This window comes from Salvia hispanica, chromosome 3 (assembly GCF_023119035.1).
Source record: "Salvia hispanica cultivar TCC Black 2014 chromosome 3, UniMelb_Shisp_WGS_1.0, whole genome shotgun sequence".
Classification (NCBI taxonomy): domain Eukaryota; kingdom Viridiplantae; phylum Streptophyta; class Magnoliopsida; order Lamiales; family Lamiaceae; genus Salvia; species Salvia hispanica.
The window spans coordinates 21984041-22005248 of NC_062967.1; the positions used below are offsets into that span (position 1 = coordinate 21984041).

The 21208-nt window shown below is 37.5% G+C and overlaps 4 protein-coding genes and 1 non-coding gene across 6 annotated transcripts; 4 read left to right on the forward strand and 1 right to left on the reverse strand.

Annotated features, from left to right (window-relative positions):
* Nucleotides 1–1164: 1164 nt before the first annotated feature.
* TRNAF-GAA lies at nucleotides 1165–1237 on the reverse strand. Its single transcript has one exon. It is a non-coding gene; the product is annotated as a tRNA-Phe (tRNA).
* A 2455-nt stretch (nucleotides 1238–3692) lies between these two features.
* LOC125209593 lies at nucleotides 3693–4958 on the forward strand. Its single transcript, XM_048109186.1, has 2 exons — nucleotides 3693–4241; nucleotides 4311–4958. The coding sequence occupies exons 1-2, from the start codon at nucleotides 3693–3695 to the stop codon at nucleotides 4956–4958; spliced, it is 1197 nt and encodes a 398-aa protein (XP_047965143.1).
* Nucleotides 4959–6795: 1837 nt separating this feature from the next.
* Nucleotides 6796–9617, forward strand: LOC125209594 (oligopeptide transporter 1-like). Its single transcript, XM_048109187.1, has 6 exons — nucleotides 6796–6868; nucleotides 6972–7420; nucleotides 7623–7720; nucleotides 7804–8373; nucleotides 8454–8712; nucleotides 8808–9617. The coding sequence occupies exons 1-6, from the start codon at nucleotides 6796–6798 to the stop codon at nucleotides 9615–9617; spliced, it is 2259 nt and encodes a 752-aa protein (XP_047965144.1).
* A 2443-nt stretch (nucleotides 9618–12060) lies between these two features.
* LOC125209595 (oligopeptide transporter 5-like) lies at nucleotides 12061–15613 on the forward strand. Its single transcript, XM_048109188.1, has 6 exons — nucleotides 12061–12127; nucleotides 12255–12712; nucleotides 12821–12918; nucleotides 13669–14238; nucleotides 14372–14630; nucleotides 14796–15613. Exons 1-6 carry the CDS (start codon nucleotides 12061–12063, stop codon nucleotides 15594–15596), a joined length of 2253 nt encoding a protein of 750 aa, XP_047965145.1. The 3' UTR covers nucleotides 15597–15613.
* A 1464-nt stretch (nucleotides 15614–17077) lies between these two features.
* On the forward strand, nucleotides 17078–19269 carry LOC125216163 (nucleotide-sugar uncharacterized transporter 2-like). 2 transcript variants are annotated; one of them, XM_048117804.1, is made up of 7 exons: nucleotides 17078–17201; nucleotides 17555–17707; nucleotides 17913–18121; nucleotides 18198–18291; nucleotides 18377–18543; nucleotides 18614–18784; nucleotides 18864–19269. In XM_048117804.1, the coding sequence occupies exons 1-7, from the start codon at nucleotides 17115–17117 to the stop codon at nucleotides 19138–19140; spliced, it is 1158 nt and encodes a 385-aa protein (XP_047973761.1). In that variant the 5' UTR covers nucleotides 17078–17114; the 3' UTR covers nucleotides 19141–19269. The 2 variants fall into 2 exon arrangements, with proteins under 2 accessions (XP_047973761.1, XP_047973762.1); XM_048117805.1 differs by having other exon boundaries at nucleotides 17080–17201; nucleotides 17570–17707.
* The last annotated feature ends 1939 nt before the right edge of the window (nucleotides 19270–21208 follow it).

Consider the following 21208-nt stretch of genomic DNA (forward strand, 5'->3'; position numbering starts at 1 on the left):
ATACTGTAGTGAAAAATTTTGGTATACCAAAAATTAGTACAGTAGTATATTTGGTACTCCCTAACGTCCCAAGATAAGTGACTTGTATTCCTTTTTGGGATGTCCCATTATAAGTGACCTATTTTCATTTTTAGCAAAAAATTATCTCTCTTACTTTATTCTCCACCTACTTTATTCTCTCTTCTCTCCTCTACTTTTCCCTCTCTCATACTTTACTCTCCACTTTAACTTATTTAAATACCATTCATTAAATCCCGTGCCTAAAAGAAGTAGGTCACTTATCTTGGAACGGAGAGATAATTATTTTTGAGTATGATTAGGGTTGGCACGGTACGGTATACCGCACCGAGAATGCCATACCGCAAATTGCGGTATGACAAAATGCCATACCTATATAAATTCGGCATGTCAATATTTGAAAATCTTTACCTTACCGACATTTCGGTATGTCGTACCGTGTTGCGGTATACCGCAAATCATACCTGTTTGATATATAAAATATTGAAGAATCGAGATTTAGAATTAGGGCAGAATAATGAATTAATGATGGCTGCTACTGCTTTATGAATTATGCCTCTAATCTTTCTTTAGTTTTAAAAATATAAATATTATAATTTTATAAATAATATATATATCAAAAAATATATATTTATTAAAGGTATATACCGCAAAATTACGGTATATACCGTAATTTGCAGTACATACCGTAATTGCGGTATGATGCGGTATACCGTGGTATATGCAAAATCCATACCTTTACCGTACCTTAATCTACCGGTAAGGTATCATACCGTACCGAAAAGTGCGGTATACCGAAAATTCGGTATTTTCGGTATTTTTTCGGTATGGTAAGTGCGGTATTTCGATATTTCGGTATGTTTTGCCAGCCCTAAGTATGATGAACACAGTAAGTCTATCTTCCAGTTGCCATCCACCACTGTATATAAACTAAAGTGAAACAAAGAGAATATATTTTGTGCATACTCAAATGTGCAAATACTACTAAAATTTTAATTGAGACATGAAAGTATTATTGATGGTTTCGGACCCGAAATAAGTCAAACAAGGGAATTGGATGAGCTAATATGTATACAAACCGAAATAATAGGCTAATTACTGAAATTATGAATAAACTCAAAAAAAATTAGATTAAAAATAGAAAAATGCGGTGAACGTGGATCGAACACGTGACCTTCAGATCTTCAGTCTGACGCTCTCCCAACTGAGCTATCCCCGCACATGTTTGTTTTTGCAGAACTAACGTATTTAAACTGGTACATCTTTTGTAATACTATTAGTTTTTAATTTTTAAAAGTATCATAAGTATTTATCTTTGGGAGCACTGTAAGATGAAGACGAGGAGTTACATGCATGCTTGACTGTATATAACACTAGTAAATAGAGAGTTAATAAGTGGAGACATCGAATTGAAAATTTCAATATTCGAGTTCTACTCCATTAAAGAACGAATAATTATTGAACAATAATAACTTGATTAGTTCGTTGCATCCATACTCTTAGGTGTGTTTTTATATTTCTTAATCCATCTATGAGAGTGAAGGTGGTACTTATGCCGAGTGCAGCATTTTCACTATAGTCTTGCTCCACATCACAATTGGTGCATGTGAATTGCAAACATACATCACTTTGCTACTTATAGTTATTGGTACAACACAATATTTGAGCTCAAGCTAGAAAATTTTGGGTCCCAATTTTCTTGAGTTGGTCTGAAGAAATAAAATCAATTGTGCTCATAACTAAATGAATTTACATGTGAGACATTTCTTTTGGGCACAAATTTTTAGGAGTGAAAAAATAGAGAGAAAAAGTAAGAGAGAGATAGAGTGTTGTTTTTTTCCATGAAAGGAATACTCTCACTTGTTATGGGATTGAGGGGGTACAACAGTTTCAAATCCTCATGGAAAAAGGTGACATTAGTTTTCACCGCTGCATTCCTATTTTTGTCGTTGTGTGGATGTTTGCATTTGTGGGCTGCTAATGTTTGATGAGCCATTGAAGAAGACTTTCCAGTTTTGGCAATTTGCTCTAACTGTTCTGTTTTCAGTTTAGGGTCAACCTAATTGTGAAAAGAAAGGATATTAAATATTGGTGATGAATTAAAATCTGTAGTATGTAATTATGGGTAAGAACAAGAGACATGGTGAGATTTATGTTTCAAACGCCCATAAAATGCTTTGGCTTTTAGATTTGACATTTGAGTATATCTCTTATACTGGTTCAGGAGTTTTATAATACTATCGTCTATCTACACTTGACAAAAGTCATATGAGAAGTGGCATTTCTTCAATCCTTGTGCAGAACATTCTGTCAACCATTACTTCCTAATGAAGTTTTAATCTCCCTTTTCAGATTCACTATTATATTTAATCACACATCCAAATGAATGAGTATAGACATCGTGTGATATTGGTGAGTTCAAGCACTTGAGAATGAGCATCTGTTAACATGTACTAATATGCATATAAGTTATAACAGTTTATTTATCTTACTTGTGATATATGGCCGTATGCAACAAAGAAGTTAGGCACATGCGTCAAGAATCTGGACATGACTGGTCTAAAGTTTTCTGCAATGAATCAGCTCAGAGTATGTTCAAAGTCTATTCGAAAGTATTCATGTTGTAATCATACAATTTTTTTGGCCAGTCAGACTGAGCAAATGCATTTTAATCAGGGTATATTTACGCCCACGATTGAAAACACTGTAAAACAGAATTAATATTTTCATTAAACTTTACAAATAAAAAAAGATCCATGAGAAGTCTATTGAACGACTAAGAGCAACTCCAAGAAAAAGGTAAATAGAAAAGGTATATCATGTTTATACCTTCTCAAAAAGTGTAATATACCATTTCAAAATACAACCAACTCCAAACAGAAAGGGTATATTGAAAAGGTAAATGATTATATCCTTAAATATATTAACCAATAATCTAAACATAGAATATTAAATATTAAACAATACATTTATCATATAATATAAATTATAAAGTCTTAAAAAAATATTTAAAATATAAATCAGCCGTTAACTAATTAAATATAAAGGCAGATGCCTTCTCTACATGAACCCAATTATATATTTAACAAATAATATAAAGTAACTAATAATTTAAAGTGTTAAAAAAATATTAAAAACATAATTCAACCGTAAATTAATTTTTCTGTTGACGTTTTGTTGCCTTTTTCTCTTTTACCTTGTCTTTAATGGAGAGGTAAAGATACCTTCTCAATGGGAAAAGGTATAATACCTTGCCATATACCTCTTTCCTTGAAAAATGTTTTTTCCATAAAAAAAGAAAAAGCAAATTTGGTAGTGGTCATAATTTGCATTCCTAAATAATAATGCGAAGTTAAACAACTAAACAGTACTCATGCGTACATCTGAAAAACCATTCAAACACTCAACCCTCCCATTGTTCAATTCGATAGTGCATGAGAGTAAATAGACAAATAAAGTCTTTTACTGTTTTCTAAGCTTAATAATACCAATGCATGCCTGGAAAGAGCATGTTAAATCAGCAACCGAAACAACAATCTGCACAGGAAACGAAAGGTCTCCGAATCTGGAGGGACTATTTACTTCTTCCACTATTAAAAACAGAGTGCGTGATTGCAGAAAAAACTGGATTTCATTAGTCTTTGTTTTTTTTACCACAAACACTAGCTAGCAGGATGTCTGATGCTACCAAGTTCTCGTTGAAAGTGATGGTTAATAAACAGAAAAATAAGGTGCTCTTTGCCGAAGCTGACCACAATTTCGTCGACATTGTGTTAAGCTTCTTGACACTGCCGTTGGGAAGAATCATCAAACTTGTCCACAACCACAAGCCAGCCGCCGCCATCGGAAGCTTAACCAATATGTACCATAGCTTAGAAGCTCTTGACACCTCCCATTTCTGGACAGAGGAGGCTAAGAAGGCTCTTCTCATCCCAACTAGCTCATCCGAATCCAAATACAGCTTGCTCAAACTGGACATCGCTGATTCTCCACCGCCCGAATATTTCAAATGTAGCAAGTGCCCTAACAGTGGAAAGGCAGCCAACAAAAGCTCTCAAACAGGCAGTGGTGGAGTCTACACTACTAATAAATCATCTTTCATAATCAGTGATGATCTGAAAATACTCCCAAGTGATAAAGGATACTCCAAGACTATCTCCTTTCTTGGCATTAGAGACTCGGATAAGGCCGAGACAATCAACATGGATTTCGGGTTCAATGAGGTGAATAACTCAATCTTGCTCCCATTTTTAACCATATTTGTTGTAACTACTTATTTCCATTTGTTTTAGATTATGAAGTTGTTGAAGGCTTCGCTGACATCCCAAAGCCCATTGTCAGAAGTTATTCTGAATCAAACAGGAAAAATGAACTACTTGGTACCCAAACCAGAGATTGCAATGGAACAAAATCCCAACTCGAAGAACATAAGTTTGAAAGTGATGACACAAAAGTCCACAGGTAAGTTTTTGTATGCTCTTGCTAAGGAAGACTTTGTCGAGTTTCTGTTTAGTTTTCTGAATATTCCACTCGGAGGAGTGGAGCACCTTTTTGTTAGTAGCACTTGTGTAACGGCCATAGACAACTTGCACCGCAGTGCATCCTATCTCATAGACGATGGGCATTTCAAGAGTGTAGATACGAAAAACAAGCTGATCAAACCGAATGTGGTTCATGATTGTGTTTCCAAAAACCATATTTTTCCCCTCACACAAGAAGCCACGCCTAATTACTCGTGGCTTTGCACTCACAAATTTCCCCATGGCAAAGGTAGTTATGTTGAAGGACCGCGAACTTATCAGGTGAAAGATGACTTAACTGTCGCGCCTTATTCTTTCACCTCGGTTCTTTCTAGCATCCTCGAGCAGGAAATACTGATATCTGATGTTGAAGAAGTGGAGGTGCAGATAGGATTGAAAGAGGTAATGCAGTTTGATTAAGATGGCTTATTGTTTGTGTTTATGTTTTAGTACATATATAGGTTGTGATGGAGTTTGTTGGTGCAGGCTTTGCGCATATTGAAAGCCTCTCTTACATCCACTTCAGTTCTCACTAATGCTCTGCTAGAAAAAATTCACGTCAACAAACGAACAACCTAAGAGAGAGTCTGAATCTTGATGTTGGGTGCAAGTATTGAAATTATTGTGTAATTGTGATCCTTAGTTTTCTAGTCATTTCAACTTTTATGGTATGCAGTTTCGGGAGAGTTTGAGCCTTTAGTTGTACCAATTCAGTAATCAGTTCTATAATTAAGAGTTATTGACATCCAAGATCATCACTACCGTACCTGTTATGCAAAATGTTTTTTGCAGTTGAATGAGGGTTAAATATCTTGAATATAAATTGAAGAAATAAATTTGTGTGATGATATTTTTTTCAATTAAGTTGTACTTGTACTAGTTACTTGTTAAATTGAACATGTACTTTAATGGACTCAATCGTGAAACCATATAAATGATTGAAATTAATTTAATAATATAAAAAACTAACCTGATCAGTTTTAAATCCGGTAAATCATTTATTCCAGATAACAGGGTTATATATTAATATTATATTTAGATGTATATTAACTTATATCCAGATTACGAAAACAGATCTTTGTCAGAACAAGGCTTATCAAGGTAGAAATAGTCCAGAAAAATCTTTCTTGTAATAATTTATTTATAAACGGATTATTAGGAGTAATCTAATCCCACTGTTGGGTAACGAGTAAAATGTGGTTTAACAGAACAAGGAATCTATTATTAATAACAAGAATCCGACCGTTGGGTTAAGAATCAAAAATAGTTCTACAGAAAAAGGGTTCTATTTTCTTTTCAAGTAGACGTTCACTAGCAAAAGATCTGGGCTTTGAGTAACATTCTTGAACGTTTTGTAATAGGGGTTTGAGTCCATATTCTTGTGAATTTGGATTCTCGAATCTCGATTCAGTCCAGATAGTTTTTTAAAACAACTAAAATCCGGAAATCTAGATTTTATTTAATAACTATTGGAGTATATTTTAAATAAATATTTTATTAAAAGAAAATATATTATGTTAATATTTTGACCTAATATATATAACAATTTTATATATGTTCAGATTTTTTGGAATTTTTTGTCTTTTTCAAATTTTATGATATTTTGATTTGGTTCGGATTAATATACTACTCCCTCCGTCTCATAGTAGATGTCACACTTGGGAGATGACACGGGATTTTAGGAGATGTTATTTTGTGTGTTAAGTGGTGAGAGAAAATATAATTTTATAATTAATGCGAGAAGGAACTTTTTCCAAAAGAGAAAATGTGACATCTTTTGTGGGACAAACTAAAATGGAAAGTGTGACTGACCTCTACTATGAGACGTAGGGAGTATAAATTTTGGATTTGAAATTCAGATGATCCGAATGTTCATCCCTAAATATTCTAACTCAAACATTTAAAAATATACTAAAGTAGAAGGGAAGGAACGATGAATAGATTACTTTAATTACTTTCACTTGAATATAATAAAACCAATTATTTGTGTATAATAAAATTATAAATGAGAATATACATACATATAAATACTAGATTTAATGGATACAGATTTATGTCCGGTTGGGATAAGATAGACATAGTTTGATTGAACAAAGATTCATTGAGAAAGAGATTCATTGAGAAAAAAAAGATTCAGTGATAAATTAGTAAAGTATATATATATAAGGATAATGAAACAATACAACAGGTATTCCACAATTTTTCCAAGTGACATACATCCATTCCATTCTCCCTGTTCTTCGAGTTTGCATCAGTCATGGGCGGCGACATCGCCGGAGACAAATATCAGCCTCCGGGAAAGCTTCCTCTACACAACTTCGAAGTCGAAGGTAGGCTTACATACTTGAAATTTAATGATAATAATGGTCGAGCTACTAAAAATCAGTCACAAATTATAATTATAATTTAACAAAAATAAAACAAAAAACGCAGATGTTGAAGAGGCCGACGACTTCTGTCCGATCGAGCAGGTGGAGCTGACGGTGGCGGCGACGGACGATCCGTCGATGGCGGTGCTGACGTTCCGGGCGTGGTTTCTCGGGATAATATCGTGCGTGCTGCTTGCCTTCATGAACCAATTCTTCGGGTACCGGCAGAACCCCATAGGGATCGACTCGGTGGTGGCGCAAATAGTGACGCTGCCGATCGGGAGGTTCATGGCGAGGGTGTTGCCAACGACGACGTTTGTGGTTCCGTTAACGGGGTGGTCGTTCACGCTGAATCCGGGGCCGTTCACTATAAAAGAGCACGTGCTGATCACCATCTTCGCCAACTGCGGCGCCGGAGGGGTTTACGCGCTCAGCATTGTCACCATTGTGAAGGCTCTCTACCACCGCCCTATCAATCCGCTTGCCGCTTGGTTGTTGGTTCTCACTACTCAGGTCTACTTTTTCTCATTCTTTTATTATCCAATTAACTTTAAGAAATGAATTAGAAATGTAAAGATAGGATGGCTAACTTTCAGTTTTGTGATGTAAATTAAAGGACCATAATATAATACTAGTACTAAATTGCTATTTATTTTTCTTATAGTACTAATTTTAAATTTGTTGACATTTATAAGACTACAATTATTTTCAATAGATGCTTGGGTACGGGTGGGCTGGAATATTTAGGCGATTTCTTGTGGACTCTCCATACATGTGGTGGCCTGGAAAAATGACTTCCATCTCCCTTTTCAGGTAACTTAATAGTATTATGGATTAGCTCTGTTTGCTAAAGCGGATCTGATTTAAAATGTGCGTTCTTATCATGTTTTATGCAGAACAATGCACGAAGAAGAAGCACGAAAGAAGGGAGGGTTATCGCGGCAACAATTCTTCTTGATGGTGTTCGTGATAAGCTTCGCATACTACGTGGTCCCATCGTATTTCTTCCCACTCATATCCAACATCTCCGTGCTCTGCTACATCTGGAAGGACTCCATCTTGGTGCAGCAGCTCGGGTCCGGCCTGCAGGGCATGGGAATAGGCTCGTTCGCCTTGGACTGGGCCACCGCCAGCATGGTGACCGATCCCATCTCCACCCCCGGCTTCGCCATTGTCAACGTCCTCATCGGCTTCTTCCTAGTCATGTACGTCATGACCCCCATCAACTACTTCAACAACATCTTCGATGCCAAGAAATTCCCCTTCTTCACATCCCACACATTCGACAACATGGGCCACCGCTACAACATCAGCCGCGTCATCAACCAGGCCACCTTCTCCCTCGACATGGACGGCTACAATTCATACAGCAAGCTCCACCTCAGCACCTTCTTCGCCTTCAATTACGGCATTGGCTTTGCTAAACTCTCCGCCACCATTGTCCACGTTGCCTTATATCATGGAAAGTAAGTCATCACTGAATTTCTTTGTTTTGTTTTTTTTTTTATGTTTTGGTTCTGACTTAATTAAGGATTTGATGTTGTAGAACAATTTGGGAGCTTTGGATCAAGACAAAGAGCAATATGAAGCTAGATGTGCACACGAGATTGATGAAGAAGAACTACGACTCTGTGCCGGAATGGTGGTTCCATATCATACTTATACTAGTGTTCGGCCTCTCTCTCTTTGCTTGTGAAGGCTTCGGCAAACAGCTTCAGCTTCCGTGGTGGGGGCTTATTTTCGCTTGCGTGCTCGCGTTCTTCTTCACTCTCCCGGTCGGCATAATCCAAGCCACAACCAGCATCGTACGCGCATATAACAATTTGTTAATTATAAGACCTTTTAAGGGGTTAGTAGCTCATTTCTAACAAACAGTGTTTCCTATTTTCAATTTATGCAGCAAATCGGGTTGAATATCATCACGGAGATGCTAATAGGCTACGTATACCCGGGGAGGCCGCTTGCAAACGTGGCGTTCAAGACGTACGGCTACATAAGCATGGCACAAGCCCTGAGCTTCCTCGCGGATTTCAAACTAGGCCACTACATGAAGATCCCGCCCAAATCCATGTTCGTGGCTCAGCTGGTGGGCACGGTGGTGGCCTCGTCCGTCTACTTGGGGACAGGGTGGTGGCTCCTCGACACGGTCCCCAACATCTGCGACGTGGCAGCGCTGCCGGAAGGGAGCCCCTGGACCTGCCCGGACGACAACGTGTTCTACAACGCGTCCATCATATGGGGAGTCATCGGCCCGATGAGGATGTTCACCAGCAAGGGAGTGTACGGGCTGCTGAACTGGTGGTTCCTCGTCGGGGCGGTGGCGCCGCTTCCGGCCTACTTCCTGAGCCGGAGGTACCCGGAGAAGAAATGGCTGCAGCTGGTGAATGTGCCGATTATCATGGGGACGGGGTCGATGCCGCCGGCGAGATCGGTGAGCTTCATAATGTGGGGAGCGGTGGGATTGTATTTCAACATATATGTGTATCGAGTGCACAAGCGGTGGTGGGCGAGATACGCGTATGTGTTTTCGGCGGCGATGAGTGCAGGGATTGCGTTTATGGGAATCTTGACTTACTTCGCGCTGCAGTCGTATGACATCTCCATTGACTGGTGGGGAATGGGAGCGGATGGTGGTGGTGGTGATAACTGCCCTTTGGCGTCTTGCCCCACCGCGCCGGGAATTGTCGTTAAAGGTTGCCCCGTCCACTGATTATTGCCTTTGCTTTTTTAATTATTTTTTGTTGTTATTTCCATATTTTTGAGTATTTAGCTTTTATAGAGTACCCACTATTTTTCAATTATATCAGTTTTTTTGACTTTTTATATTTCAAATTATTTTATTATATATTGTCATTGTATCAATGTTTTAAGAATCACAATAGTCAAAAAATTGGTCAGTAGTAATATTTATGCTTCTTCCCCCTTCTCGTTTTTCTTTTACTATTTTTGCAAATAGACCACATATTCCACTAACTCACTCCATCATATTATAATACAAAATTAATACATGAAAGCAATTTTGGCATATATACCACATATTTAGCTTACTCTCTTTATTCACATTTTAATAGTAGGAGTTCACATTCTACTAACTTATTCTACCACTTTTACTTACAAAATCAAATAATTTCTTAAAAATTCGTATCATTTATAAATGAGACTTCTAGTAAGGACATGAAGGAGTAATTTTTCAGATTTCATTTAGCCGGAGTGAATATGTGAATGTGACTTCGAGTGAAGAAGAAGAAGAAGAAGAAGAAGGTTTTGAGGTCGTTTCATAGAATATTGAAAATGAGTGAAGGGTAGAATTATACTCCCTCCCTTCGGCAAAACTTTTCGGCACGGAGATTAAGAAAAATTGTGTTAGGTGAGTTAAGTAAAGAGAGAATAAAATGCAAAATGAAAAAGGTAGAGAGATAAAGAGAGAAAAAAGTAAGAGAAAGTAAAGTAGGTGTGGAAAAATGTGTTAACTTTTACTAAAAAGGAAAATGACTCTATTACTATGGAACGGACGGAAATGGAAAAACACCCCTATTACTATGGAACGGATGGAGTACTTTATTATGACTAAATAGGTTTCTCACTCTTCCGTCAAACAACGCATCATGTTTATCAAACAAATATGGAAGAAAATACTTTCTGGTTCATTTTCTTGATTTTATTCTTGGAAGCCCTTTTCTGGGTTTGGGTATCAAACACACCCTTATAATCAAATATCAGAGTGGTAATTAAGTCATGTGGAAGTATTAAATAAATTAAATAATTCATAAAGGGAAAAAGAAATGGGCAATTTGATAAAGTAAGAGAGATATGAGAAAAGGTAAGAGAGAGATGGAAAAAAATAGTAAAAATAGTGTTAGTGGATTCCATGGTCCATTTTATTAGTGGTTTGTAATTGGTTGAAATTTTTATATTTAGATTTGGTCTAATTTTTAGAGGGGCCTAATATGGTAAAACTTGTCTATTGTTTGAAAATATATGGAGTAAAAAAATTTTATACAAGAGCCTCTATAGTAATTTAAATCACCCAAAAGTACACTTTCAAAAAAAAGTCAGAAAATATGGCCGCTACTAATATTGTTGTTTTTTTTTCCGCCCCTACCTGTGCTTCTGAGTCATTGACATAAGTCACATAACCAATGTTACGTTCCTTCAACGGATCTTATTCATAATGGGAGCCATCCTTGATTGCTCTCATTTAATTTTTACTCCCTTTGTAGTAACATTTCGACATATTCATACAAAAAAAGTTGCATATGTATAGAACAACAATTAATACTATTTATTGTGATATATGGTAATCAGGTATGACTTGAATTTTGAATTTAGTAGAATCATTGAGTTCATCGATCGACAAGGTTTCTTTTCAAATCAAGTAAAAATCAAATTTAATTTACATAAATTTATCAATTCTCTAAATAAAAACGGATAACAAAGATAGAGAAATGAACTAGTCATAGAATTAAAACTCCCACACATAAAAAATTGACGTGTTTCAAATTTAGCTATATAAATAATACCAAAAAATAATTTTAACATAAAAAAGGCTAAAATACCTAAATTTTCAAAATTGTTACGATGACACAATTTCACAATCAGCAACTGAACTTTTTGACACGATTTGACAATTGTAATGGGAAGTATACATATTAGATTAATAACATATAGATCTATTTCCATGCATCACAAAGCCAGTTTAGCTTGGAAATATGATGACAAGCTAGAATCAAAGTACCCTGCTAATTCACTAGGAGTAACAAATTGATCAATTATCTAGTTTTGCACAACAAATTAATCCAACATTTAATTTCAAAGACACTACATTATTATTTATTACAGACATGCATCTACGTTTTAGGTGCCCATAATATGAGAGAGTCATAAAGATACTCATCAATGAATGTACCCAAGAAATTAATCAAAATGGTAAATGGTAAATGCAACGATTGCACTCCAGTGAGGATACATAGGAAAATCAGGCCTAAATCTAACTTTAGGAGGTTGTATAATTAAAATTAATGGATCCTAATCTCCCCTAATATAGAAGTCAACTACGCGTAGAGTAAATGCAAGAATTTAAAGCTATATATCCATTCTGGTGAATCTCTACAACCTACACTTTCAGGAGTTGCCGGAATCTCTGCACAGTAATCATGTCCGACCGCAATCGCAATCACGCCGGAGACCAGTCCCCGCCTCACCACAATCTTCAAATCGAAGGTATCATAATTCACTAGTTAAGTGATTGTGTACAATTTAAACATAGCGAACTTATAAATATTTTTTCTAATAAATTAATTTTTTTCAAAAATTAGAATTTAATACTTGAGATGGTGTGGGAATTTAGATTCGAAAGAGGAGGAGGACGAGGACGAGGAATGTCCGATCGAGCAGGTGCGGCTGACGGTGCCGGAGACGGATGATCCGACGGTGGCGGCGCTGACGTTCCGGACGTGGTTTTTGGGCATTATTACGTGCGTGATGCTTTCGTTTAGCAACCAATTTTTCGGATACAGACAAAACTCCTTAGTGGTTAGCTCTGTGGCGGCACAAATAGTGACGCTTCCGATCGGGAAGTTCATGGCGAGGGTGTTGCCGACGACGTCGTTTAGGGTTCCGTTTACGGAGTGGTCGTTTTCGCTGAATCCGGGGGCGTTCACTATAAAAGAGCATGTGCTGATCACTATCTTTGCCAACTGCGGCGCCGAAGGGGTTTACGCCGTCAGCATTGTGACGATTGTGAAGGCTCTTTACCACCGCCCTCTCAATCCGATTGCAGCCTGGTTGTTGGTTCAGTCTACTCAGGTTTCAAATTAATTATACAAAGATTTTATGTTGTTAATGTTGTGAAGGCCTTTTTGTGTATCGAGTTTTTTATTTATTGGTTTTGTGGATGTGTTCATATTTGATTAGATGCTTGGGTATGGATGGGCTGGGATATTTAGGAGAATGCTGGTGGATTCTCCGTATATGTGGTGGCCTGGAAACATGACTTCAGTCTCTCTCTTCAGGTAACTCATTGCATTTCCAAATTATATAGTGATACTGTCAAATAGGCAAATTGGATTTTAAGAAATTGTTTCATTTTCTAAAATAGGTGGATATAAAAATTATTGGATTGTGTGTCTTATTTTTATATATGGACTAAAGGCTTAATAGCGAAGTTTGGTCAAATTCTAGTCCGTCCCATGAATTTTAAGATTGGAATATTAAATCACGAAATTTCAATTTTTTTCAATTGTCCCATAAATGTACAAATTTACATCATTTTGTGATGTTAAAAGTGACAATATTTGAATAATAAGTAGAGAAATAAGAAAATAAAGATATATAAAAGAAAAAAATAACTCATTTTAATGAACCACGTCATTTTGAATATCGCTAAAAGACAACATTTTATGCATGGATGGGACAATTGAGAAAAATTAAAACTTTGTGATTTAATATTCTAATTTCAAAGTTTATAGGATTAACCAGAATCTGACCAAACTTCGTGATTTAAATGACTATTAACTCTTGACTTTTTTAATAAAATGTGAGTAAAAATAAGTTCCACTTGTAAAAATAGTAAAAATAAAATGAGATATCTAATCTGAAAATGGAGGAAGTAGTTAGCTATCAGCTTAATTTCAATAAAATATAAGTATTCGTTCAAATTTTCTTTTCAACATTACCATGTTAATGGCAGAGCTCTCGTTGTCGCATCTACTTTTAAATAGTCTCGACTGCACGGATTTTCAACTGTCATTCTTGTACTGTAGAACATTGCACGAAGAAGATACAAGAAAGAAGGGAGGGCTAACACGGCTGCAATTCTTCGTGATAGTATTCACAACAAGCTTCGCATACTACGTGGTCCCAGCCTACTTCTTCCCCACAATTTCCTCCCTCTCCCTCCTCTGCTACATCGGCAAGGACTCCATCTTGATGCAGCAGCTCGGCTCCGGCCTCCACGGCATGGGAATCGGGTCCTTCACCTTCGACTGGGCCACCGTCAGCTTCATAGGCGACCCCATCGCCACCCCGGGCTTCGCCATCATCAACGTCGTCGTCGGCTTCATCCTCGTCATGTATGTCGTAACGCCCATCACATACTTCAACAACATCTACCAGGCCAAGAAGTTCCCCTTCTTCTCCTCCGCCACTTTTGATGACACCGGCATGAAATACAACATCTCCCGCGTCCTCAACGAGGCCACCTTCTCCTTCGATGTCGCTGGCTACGAGGCCTACAGCAAACTCCATGTCAGCGCCTTCTTCGCCTTCACTTATGGCATCGGATTTGCTATGCTCTCCGCCACCATCGTCCACGTCGCGCTCTATCATGGAAAGTATGTCACTCCTTGCTCATAAAAAGTGAACACTGGGGTCTGTTTAGTAGGGTAGATAACTATTCTATAATGACTTAAAATGTGTGTTCTTATCGTATTTTGTCTATATAATGAAATTGTTGTGTGGGTCCAGAACAATTTGGGCCTTGTGGACGAAAACAAAGAGCAAATTCAAGTTAGATGTGCACACAAGATTAATGAAGAAGAACTATGAATCTGTGCCGGACTGGTGGTTCCACTCCATCCTTGCTCTAGTGTTTGGGTTGTCGCTTTTTGCTTGTGAAGGTTTCGGAAAGCAGCTTCAGCTTCCGTGGTGGGGGCTTATACTGGCGTGTGCGATGGCCTTCTTCTTCACTCTACCGGTTGGCATAATCCAAGCCACAACCAACATGGTATGTATCACCAAATCTCATCTCTATTGAAACCCCTTCTTGTCTTACATCGACAAATTGGTGATACTGTTTCCTCTATACGTGTATTATAATGGATAACCTTCTCCTTATATAAGTAATAAGAGTGAGTGACTCATTTCTAATAGTCTGATTTGTGTATTGCAGCAAATCGGGTTGAATGTGATCACAGAGATGCTTATAGGCTTCATATACCCAGGGAAGCCACTTGCAAACGTAGCATTCAAGACGTACGGCTACATAAGCATGGCGCAAGCCTTAACTTTCCTCGCGGATTTCAAACTAGGCCACTACATGAAGATCCCGCCCAAATCCATGTTCGTGGCCCAGCTGGTGGGCACGGTGGTGGCCTCGTCCGTCTACTTCGCAACCGCATGGTGGCTCCTATCAACAATCGGCCACATCTGCGACGCGGCCGCCCTGCCAGAGGGCAGCCCCTGGACCTGCCCGAGCGACAACGTGTTCTACAACTCGTCCATCATCTGGGGAGTGATCGGCCCGCTGAGGATGTTCACGAGCAAGGGCGTGTACGGGCTGCTGAACTGGTGGTTCCTGGTGGGGGCGGTGGCGCCGCTGCCGGCCTACTTCCTGAGCCGGAGGTACCCGGAGAAGAAGTGGGTGAGGATGGTGAACGTGCCGCTTATCCTGGGGGCGACGGCGAGCATGCCGCCGGCGAGGTCGGTGAACTACGTGATGTGGGGAGCAGTGGGCGTGTATTTCAATGTGTACGTGTATCGGGTGAACAAGCGGTGGTGGGCGAGGTATGCGTATGTGATGTCGGCGGCGATCAACGCTGGGATTGCGTTTATGGCTATTGTGATGTACTTCGCGCTGCAGTCGTATGACGTCTCTATTAATTGGTGGGGATTGGATATTGACGACCATTGCCCCTTGGCGTCGTGCCCCACCGCGCCTGGCGTCGCCGTTGAAGGTTGCCCGGTGCACTGATGCTTTTTATATATATATAAGTATTTATTTGTTAATGTCATTACTTATTTGGCATTACTATTTACTTGGGGGATTAATGAATGTTGTTTCTTCGGGATATCTTGGTTTCTACCTTTTTCTGTAAATACAGTTAGTTTATTCAATCAGAAACATCTGATTCTTCATCGGTTTTACTTCCAATCCTCCATTTTAAAAAAAAATATCATTGTTTTAGTCTTATAACAACCATTGTTGCTGCAATGTGTTGGAGAATATTTGGACATTCATGCTCATAAACATGAGAGTTTGGCTCTTTCATTGCATATGTGCCACCTCATTATTAATAGTGATTGTTCAAACTTTGAGAGTTCAAGTAGTCCTAAACTGAAAATTCTAGATATATGATAGGGGGTATCTTCAAGAATATTCCTCATATCTTATTAATTTCTGGTTTCACGTCCAATCAATGCTAATACTGTTTTATTTTGTGTGTTTAGACCTCTTGATATGCACCTACTATTTTAAAGTATCAAGTTTAAAGTAAGAAATTATATGCACCTTTTGATTGAAGAAAAATGCTCAACTATATAGAACATCCAAAATGTGTGCCTATAATTATGTGCAAAGATTAATAATTAGAAAGATAAGATAATTATATGAATTGAAATATAGTATATATACTATTCTCTCCGTCCCAACAAATATACAACATTTGGTTTCTGGCACGGGATTTTATGCAGTGTTGTTTTGTGAGTTAATGAAAAGAGAGTAAAGTAAAATAGAAAAAGCATAGATAATGTTGTTTTCATTTTAGAAAATATTTTATTTTTATTGGGACAACCCAAAAAGAGAAAAATTTCATTTCTAATGGAAAAGGGGGAGTATTTCACTCCTCAATCAGTCCAACATATCTATCACGTCTTAAATTATGTGTTTGTTGGTCTATTTTTTTTTAAAAAGTATATTGAAGATAAAAATGTGTTACACTAGTTATTGTGTATATTGCTATAACAAAATTTCTACTCCCTCCGTCCACAAACAATAGATCTATTGTTGTTCGGCACAGATTTTAATATAGAATTGATAAAATAAGAGAGAGAGGGACAGGTGGGGCAAGAGTGAGATCCGTGATATCCGACTTCGATGACAGCAGGCTTTGACAGATTCTCGAGATCAACAAAATCCACTTTTACTCATAACTGCATTTCAACCATTTCTCAATTAATGGTATCATAAATTATTTGATAAGAAACAATCCCAAGTTTCTGAAACTCTCAATCCATCTACAAGATTTATTCATGTAGTCCCCACAAACAATTAATTAAAAGTATATTTTCATCAAAACAAGGTGCATGCTTGCACCTGATCAGCTTTTGTTTTCAATCAATTTCTCTACCAGCAGTTGGAAAACTCCATTTCAAGAACTTGCACATTTAATTTCTGTTACCCTTTCGTTATATTTCAACTAACATTTTCCTTTATAATTGCACTACGATTCTATCAATTTTTTGGTTTTGGTTTCTCAATTCTATTTCACAAATGCATTTATGGGCTTTCTCAATTCTCTCTTGGGAAAACATTCCAGAAGATTTATCAAAAGAAAAGACAGTGATGCCGGCGAAGCAGGTCTCTTCTTTTTCTTGATTGTTCAAATCATTATTTGTATGACAACTTTTAAATATGTTGAATCACTTAGGTTTGTGTATGCTAATCAATATCTGAAACCTAGATATAAACTTGATTTATTGTATGTTTTGATTAGGGAAATATAAATTGTGGTTGCATTAGTTCTTATGATTGAAGTCATCTTTTTAGATAACTATCTAGATGGAATCTCATGTTCAAATTTCTGGTTCAGCATTTATGCTATTTACATAAGGGATTGTACTGAATTAGCATTTTATCAGATTTTAAGATAGTTGTGTTACTTGTTATACCTATATCATCTTATTTTACGTCTCCTGGTGTTGTTTAACCAGGACGTTCATTGGAAGAACTCAAGAGGCTCTCTTTATCATGAGCTCCGGACTACAGAAGGAGCAAAGCGCCAACAACAGCGCTTTTGTGGTCCGGTTGTTGCAATGACATTCAATTTCATGGTTTCTGTTGGCATAATCCTCGGAAACAAAATGGTGTGTATTTCACTCCTTTACTATGTTGTAGAATTCGCAGTTATATATAGACTGCAATGTAGCCTTTTTTCAGCACTATTTTCGTTTGTTCGTGCCTCTGCGCATCTTATTTAGCTGCATCGGATATGTTAGGATTAGGCTGCAGTTTATTTATTTTTGAGGCTCACAACTTGATGGTTTTTGACTTACTTCATCGACAACGCAGGTTATGGGGAGAGTTGGATTCAATTATCCTATATTTCTCACGTTGATCCACTACACGACTGCTTGGGTTCTACTAGTTATTTTCAAGGCATTCTCGTTGCTCCCAGCCTCTCCACCGTCTAAGTCCACACCCTTCTCGTCATTGTTTTCTCTAGGCGCTGTCATGGCTTTCGCCTCTGGGCTTGCTAACACGAGCTTGAAGCATAACAGGTCCTTATCTGACCACTATATTTGTTCTGCTTTTTCTCTGTTTCCATTAGGCCCTCCTCATTCAGCTCTTGTGCAGTGTTGGTTTCTACCAGATGGCGAAAATTGCTGTCACTCCAACCATTGTTGCAGCAGAATTCATTCTTTTCCAAAAGACGATATCGTTTAGCAAGGTAAACATCGATCACAGTTTCATATTATTATACTATCTGATTTTGGAGATGGAGAGACATTTATAGTTGAAACGACCATATTTAGGTTGCTGCCCTCGTTGTTGTCTCATTCGGTGTGGCTGTTGCAACTGTTACAGACTTAGAGTTCAACGTGTTCGGTGCTTGTATAGCAATCGCATGGATAGTTCCAAGCGCCATTAACAAGATATTGTGGTCTAGTTTGCAGCAGCAGGGGAATTGGACAGCTCTAGCGTAAGTTACCACATTTTGCAACGAACGATCATCTACAGTTTTATCGAAAATATGTTGTTTGATACTATAGGTTGATGTGGAAGACAACCCCAGTGACAGTCTTCTTCTTGGTAACACTCATGCCATGGTTAGACCCGCCGGGAGTGTTGTCTTTCAAGTGGGACGCCACAAACATATCCGCGATAATGATATCAGCTTTGCTCGGGTTCCTTTTGCAATGGTCGGGAGCTCTGGCACTCGGGTACATAATCCTCCATTTGATCCTACTATTTTAACCATTGTTTGATTTTGGCATTGCTAAGCTGCTGGTTTGTGTGCAGGGCAACTTCAGCAACATCACACGTGGTGCTCGGGCAGTTTAAGACGTGCGTTATCCTCTTGGGAGGGTATGTGCTGTTCGGTTCTGATCCAGGAGTTGTGAGCATTATTGGTGCTGTGATGGCCCTTTCCGGGATGTCAGTCTACACGTCACTTAATCTGAGGGAGTCGCGCAACAAGGCGGCTCTGCTTCCTAACCATAACTCATCGTCCGCTACCAAAACCAAAAGTGAGCAAGACAAACCATTACTCGTCGAGGATAAACCACCCATTGCATAACCCATTTGCAACTCATCTTCTCCTTTGATGTTTTCTGACATGTTTTTGAGGCTTTACACTCAAATTTTACTTGATTTTCATCGATATTTGTACAGATTTTAGCAGTAAACAACATCAATCTCTATAGTAGTTGTTACTATAATATTATTCAGCAAGATAAAGGTGTAATAATATCCATTTTCATAAAACAATCCTTCTCACATTCATGTTTATAAAAATCTAATCACTAACTCATTCTTAGAAATGCCAAAACTCAAAATTGTTTACATATCATTAACAAGCCCACCAATTTGGTGAGCTAACTACTTACCCACCATATTTCTAAATTATTTTTCCTATCAGTATAGCATTAAGTAACTTATCACTTACGTATCCTATTTTTGGATTCAAAACTACACTCAATTACAATGGATGTTGTGGAATTGGTTCACCTCTTTGCAGTTTACACTTATCACTTGTGAGTTGTGACCTACGATCGGAATATATATTTTCGGATGCAGCCAATCAATCCAACAGATGCTTCTTATAAGAATCTCACAAAAAATTTAAGGACAAACAATTTTTGCATTTAATTAAAATTCTAGGTAGTTATAATATTTATTTTATTATTGTTCGTCTTCAGGAACGATTCCACTTGCTCATCATCAATAGGGTATTTAATATATTCACGAATCAACTGCTATTGTATTTGTCACTTTCTTTGTTCAGATTGAAGTTTTAGTGGAACTAATAAGACATATGTTCGATGCAGAAAAAAAAAAACGGTTACGAAATTAAGGTGATGTTCGGTTTTCAAAATAAAATAATATCAAGATACAATCTAGGATTGAGTTGTGAGATTATTTTAGTCATATGGGGCGAGCTATGACTATTTATCCCATGATTATCCATCTAGGATTGAATCTCATGAACCAAAGTACAAATTTAATTCCGGATACAATTTTGCAAATCGAACACCACCTAAGAATACTAAAATTATCTTGTAATGGTAAAAACAATAAAGTTGTTATCATTATAATGTATACCAAAATATGACATGTATATATAGCATATTTTTTATGTATAAAAAATGAGTTCACTATAATGGCGTAAATAGACATTGCATTTGTGAATTCATATATCTATAATGACGTAAATAGACATTCCTTTTGTGAATTCACAATGTAGAGTTTCCTAGGAGTGGCAAAATGGGTAGCGGATAATAGGTAATTTCCATCTCAACACGCTATTCGCCGGGTATTGGGTACCTGCTATTCGACAATAACGGGAAACGGGGCCGGATCGGGTAATGTGTTTTAGAATTTTGCAGGTAGCGGGTATACCCGTTATCCGCACGGGTATACCTGTTAGTCCCGATAATACCCGTTATTATTAGTATTAACCATATTCCATCTTTTAATACTCCTTCCGTTCTATATTAATAGAGGTGTTTCAAATAATTAAAGTGGAGAAAAAAAATAGTTATATAATAATAGCTATAAACACACTCATTTTGAAAAATTAAAAATAAATAATTAGAACGGAGAAAAAATAAAGTAAGAGAGATAATAATGTAGAGAATAGTGTTTATATTATTAATGAGTGAAGAAAATGAAATGCATCTATTAAGGAGGACCAGTGCGAGTACTTTATATAATCTAAGAGTTTTTTTAAACATATTTATATTCTAACAAACATATAATTGAAAACTCATTGGAACTAGCTATAGAGTGTCCCCTCAATTTTATACTCAATCTATTCAACGTTTACCATCGATATTAATAAAGTAAATTAGGGAACATTGATGGTTATTATGATTTTTAAATTTTTTATTGGAATTTCGGGTCTGGTACGGGTACCCGCAATGTCGGGTACGGGATACCCGACACGGGTATCGGGTAATCCCGGTATGTCGCGGGACGGGTATTGGGACAACAAATTTGGCAAAAGTCGGGTGCGGGGCGAATAACCCGTTTCGCCACCCCTAAGTTCCCTATATAATACTTCATCCAAAGAGAAGTCACTTTTGGTTGGACACAAATTTTAACCTACAAGTGGTAAAATAAGAGAAAGATAGATAGAAAGAAAA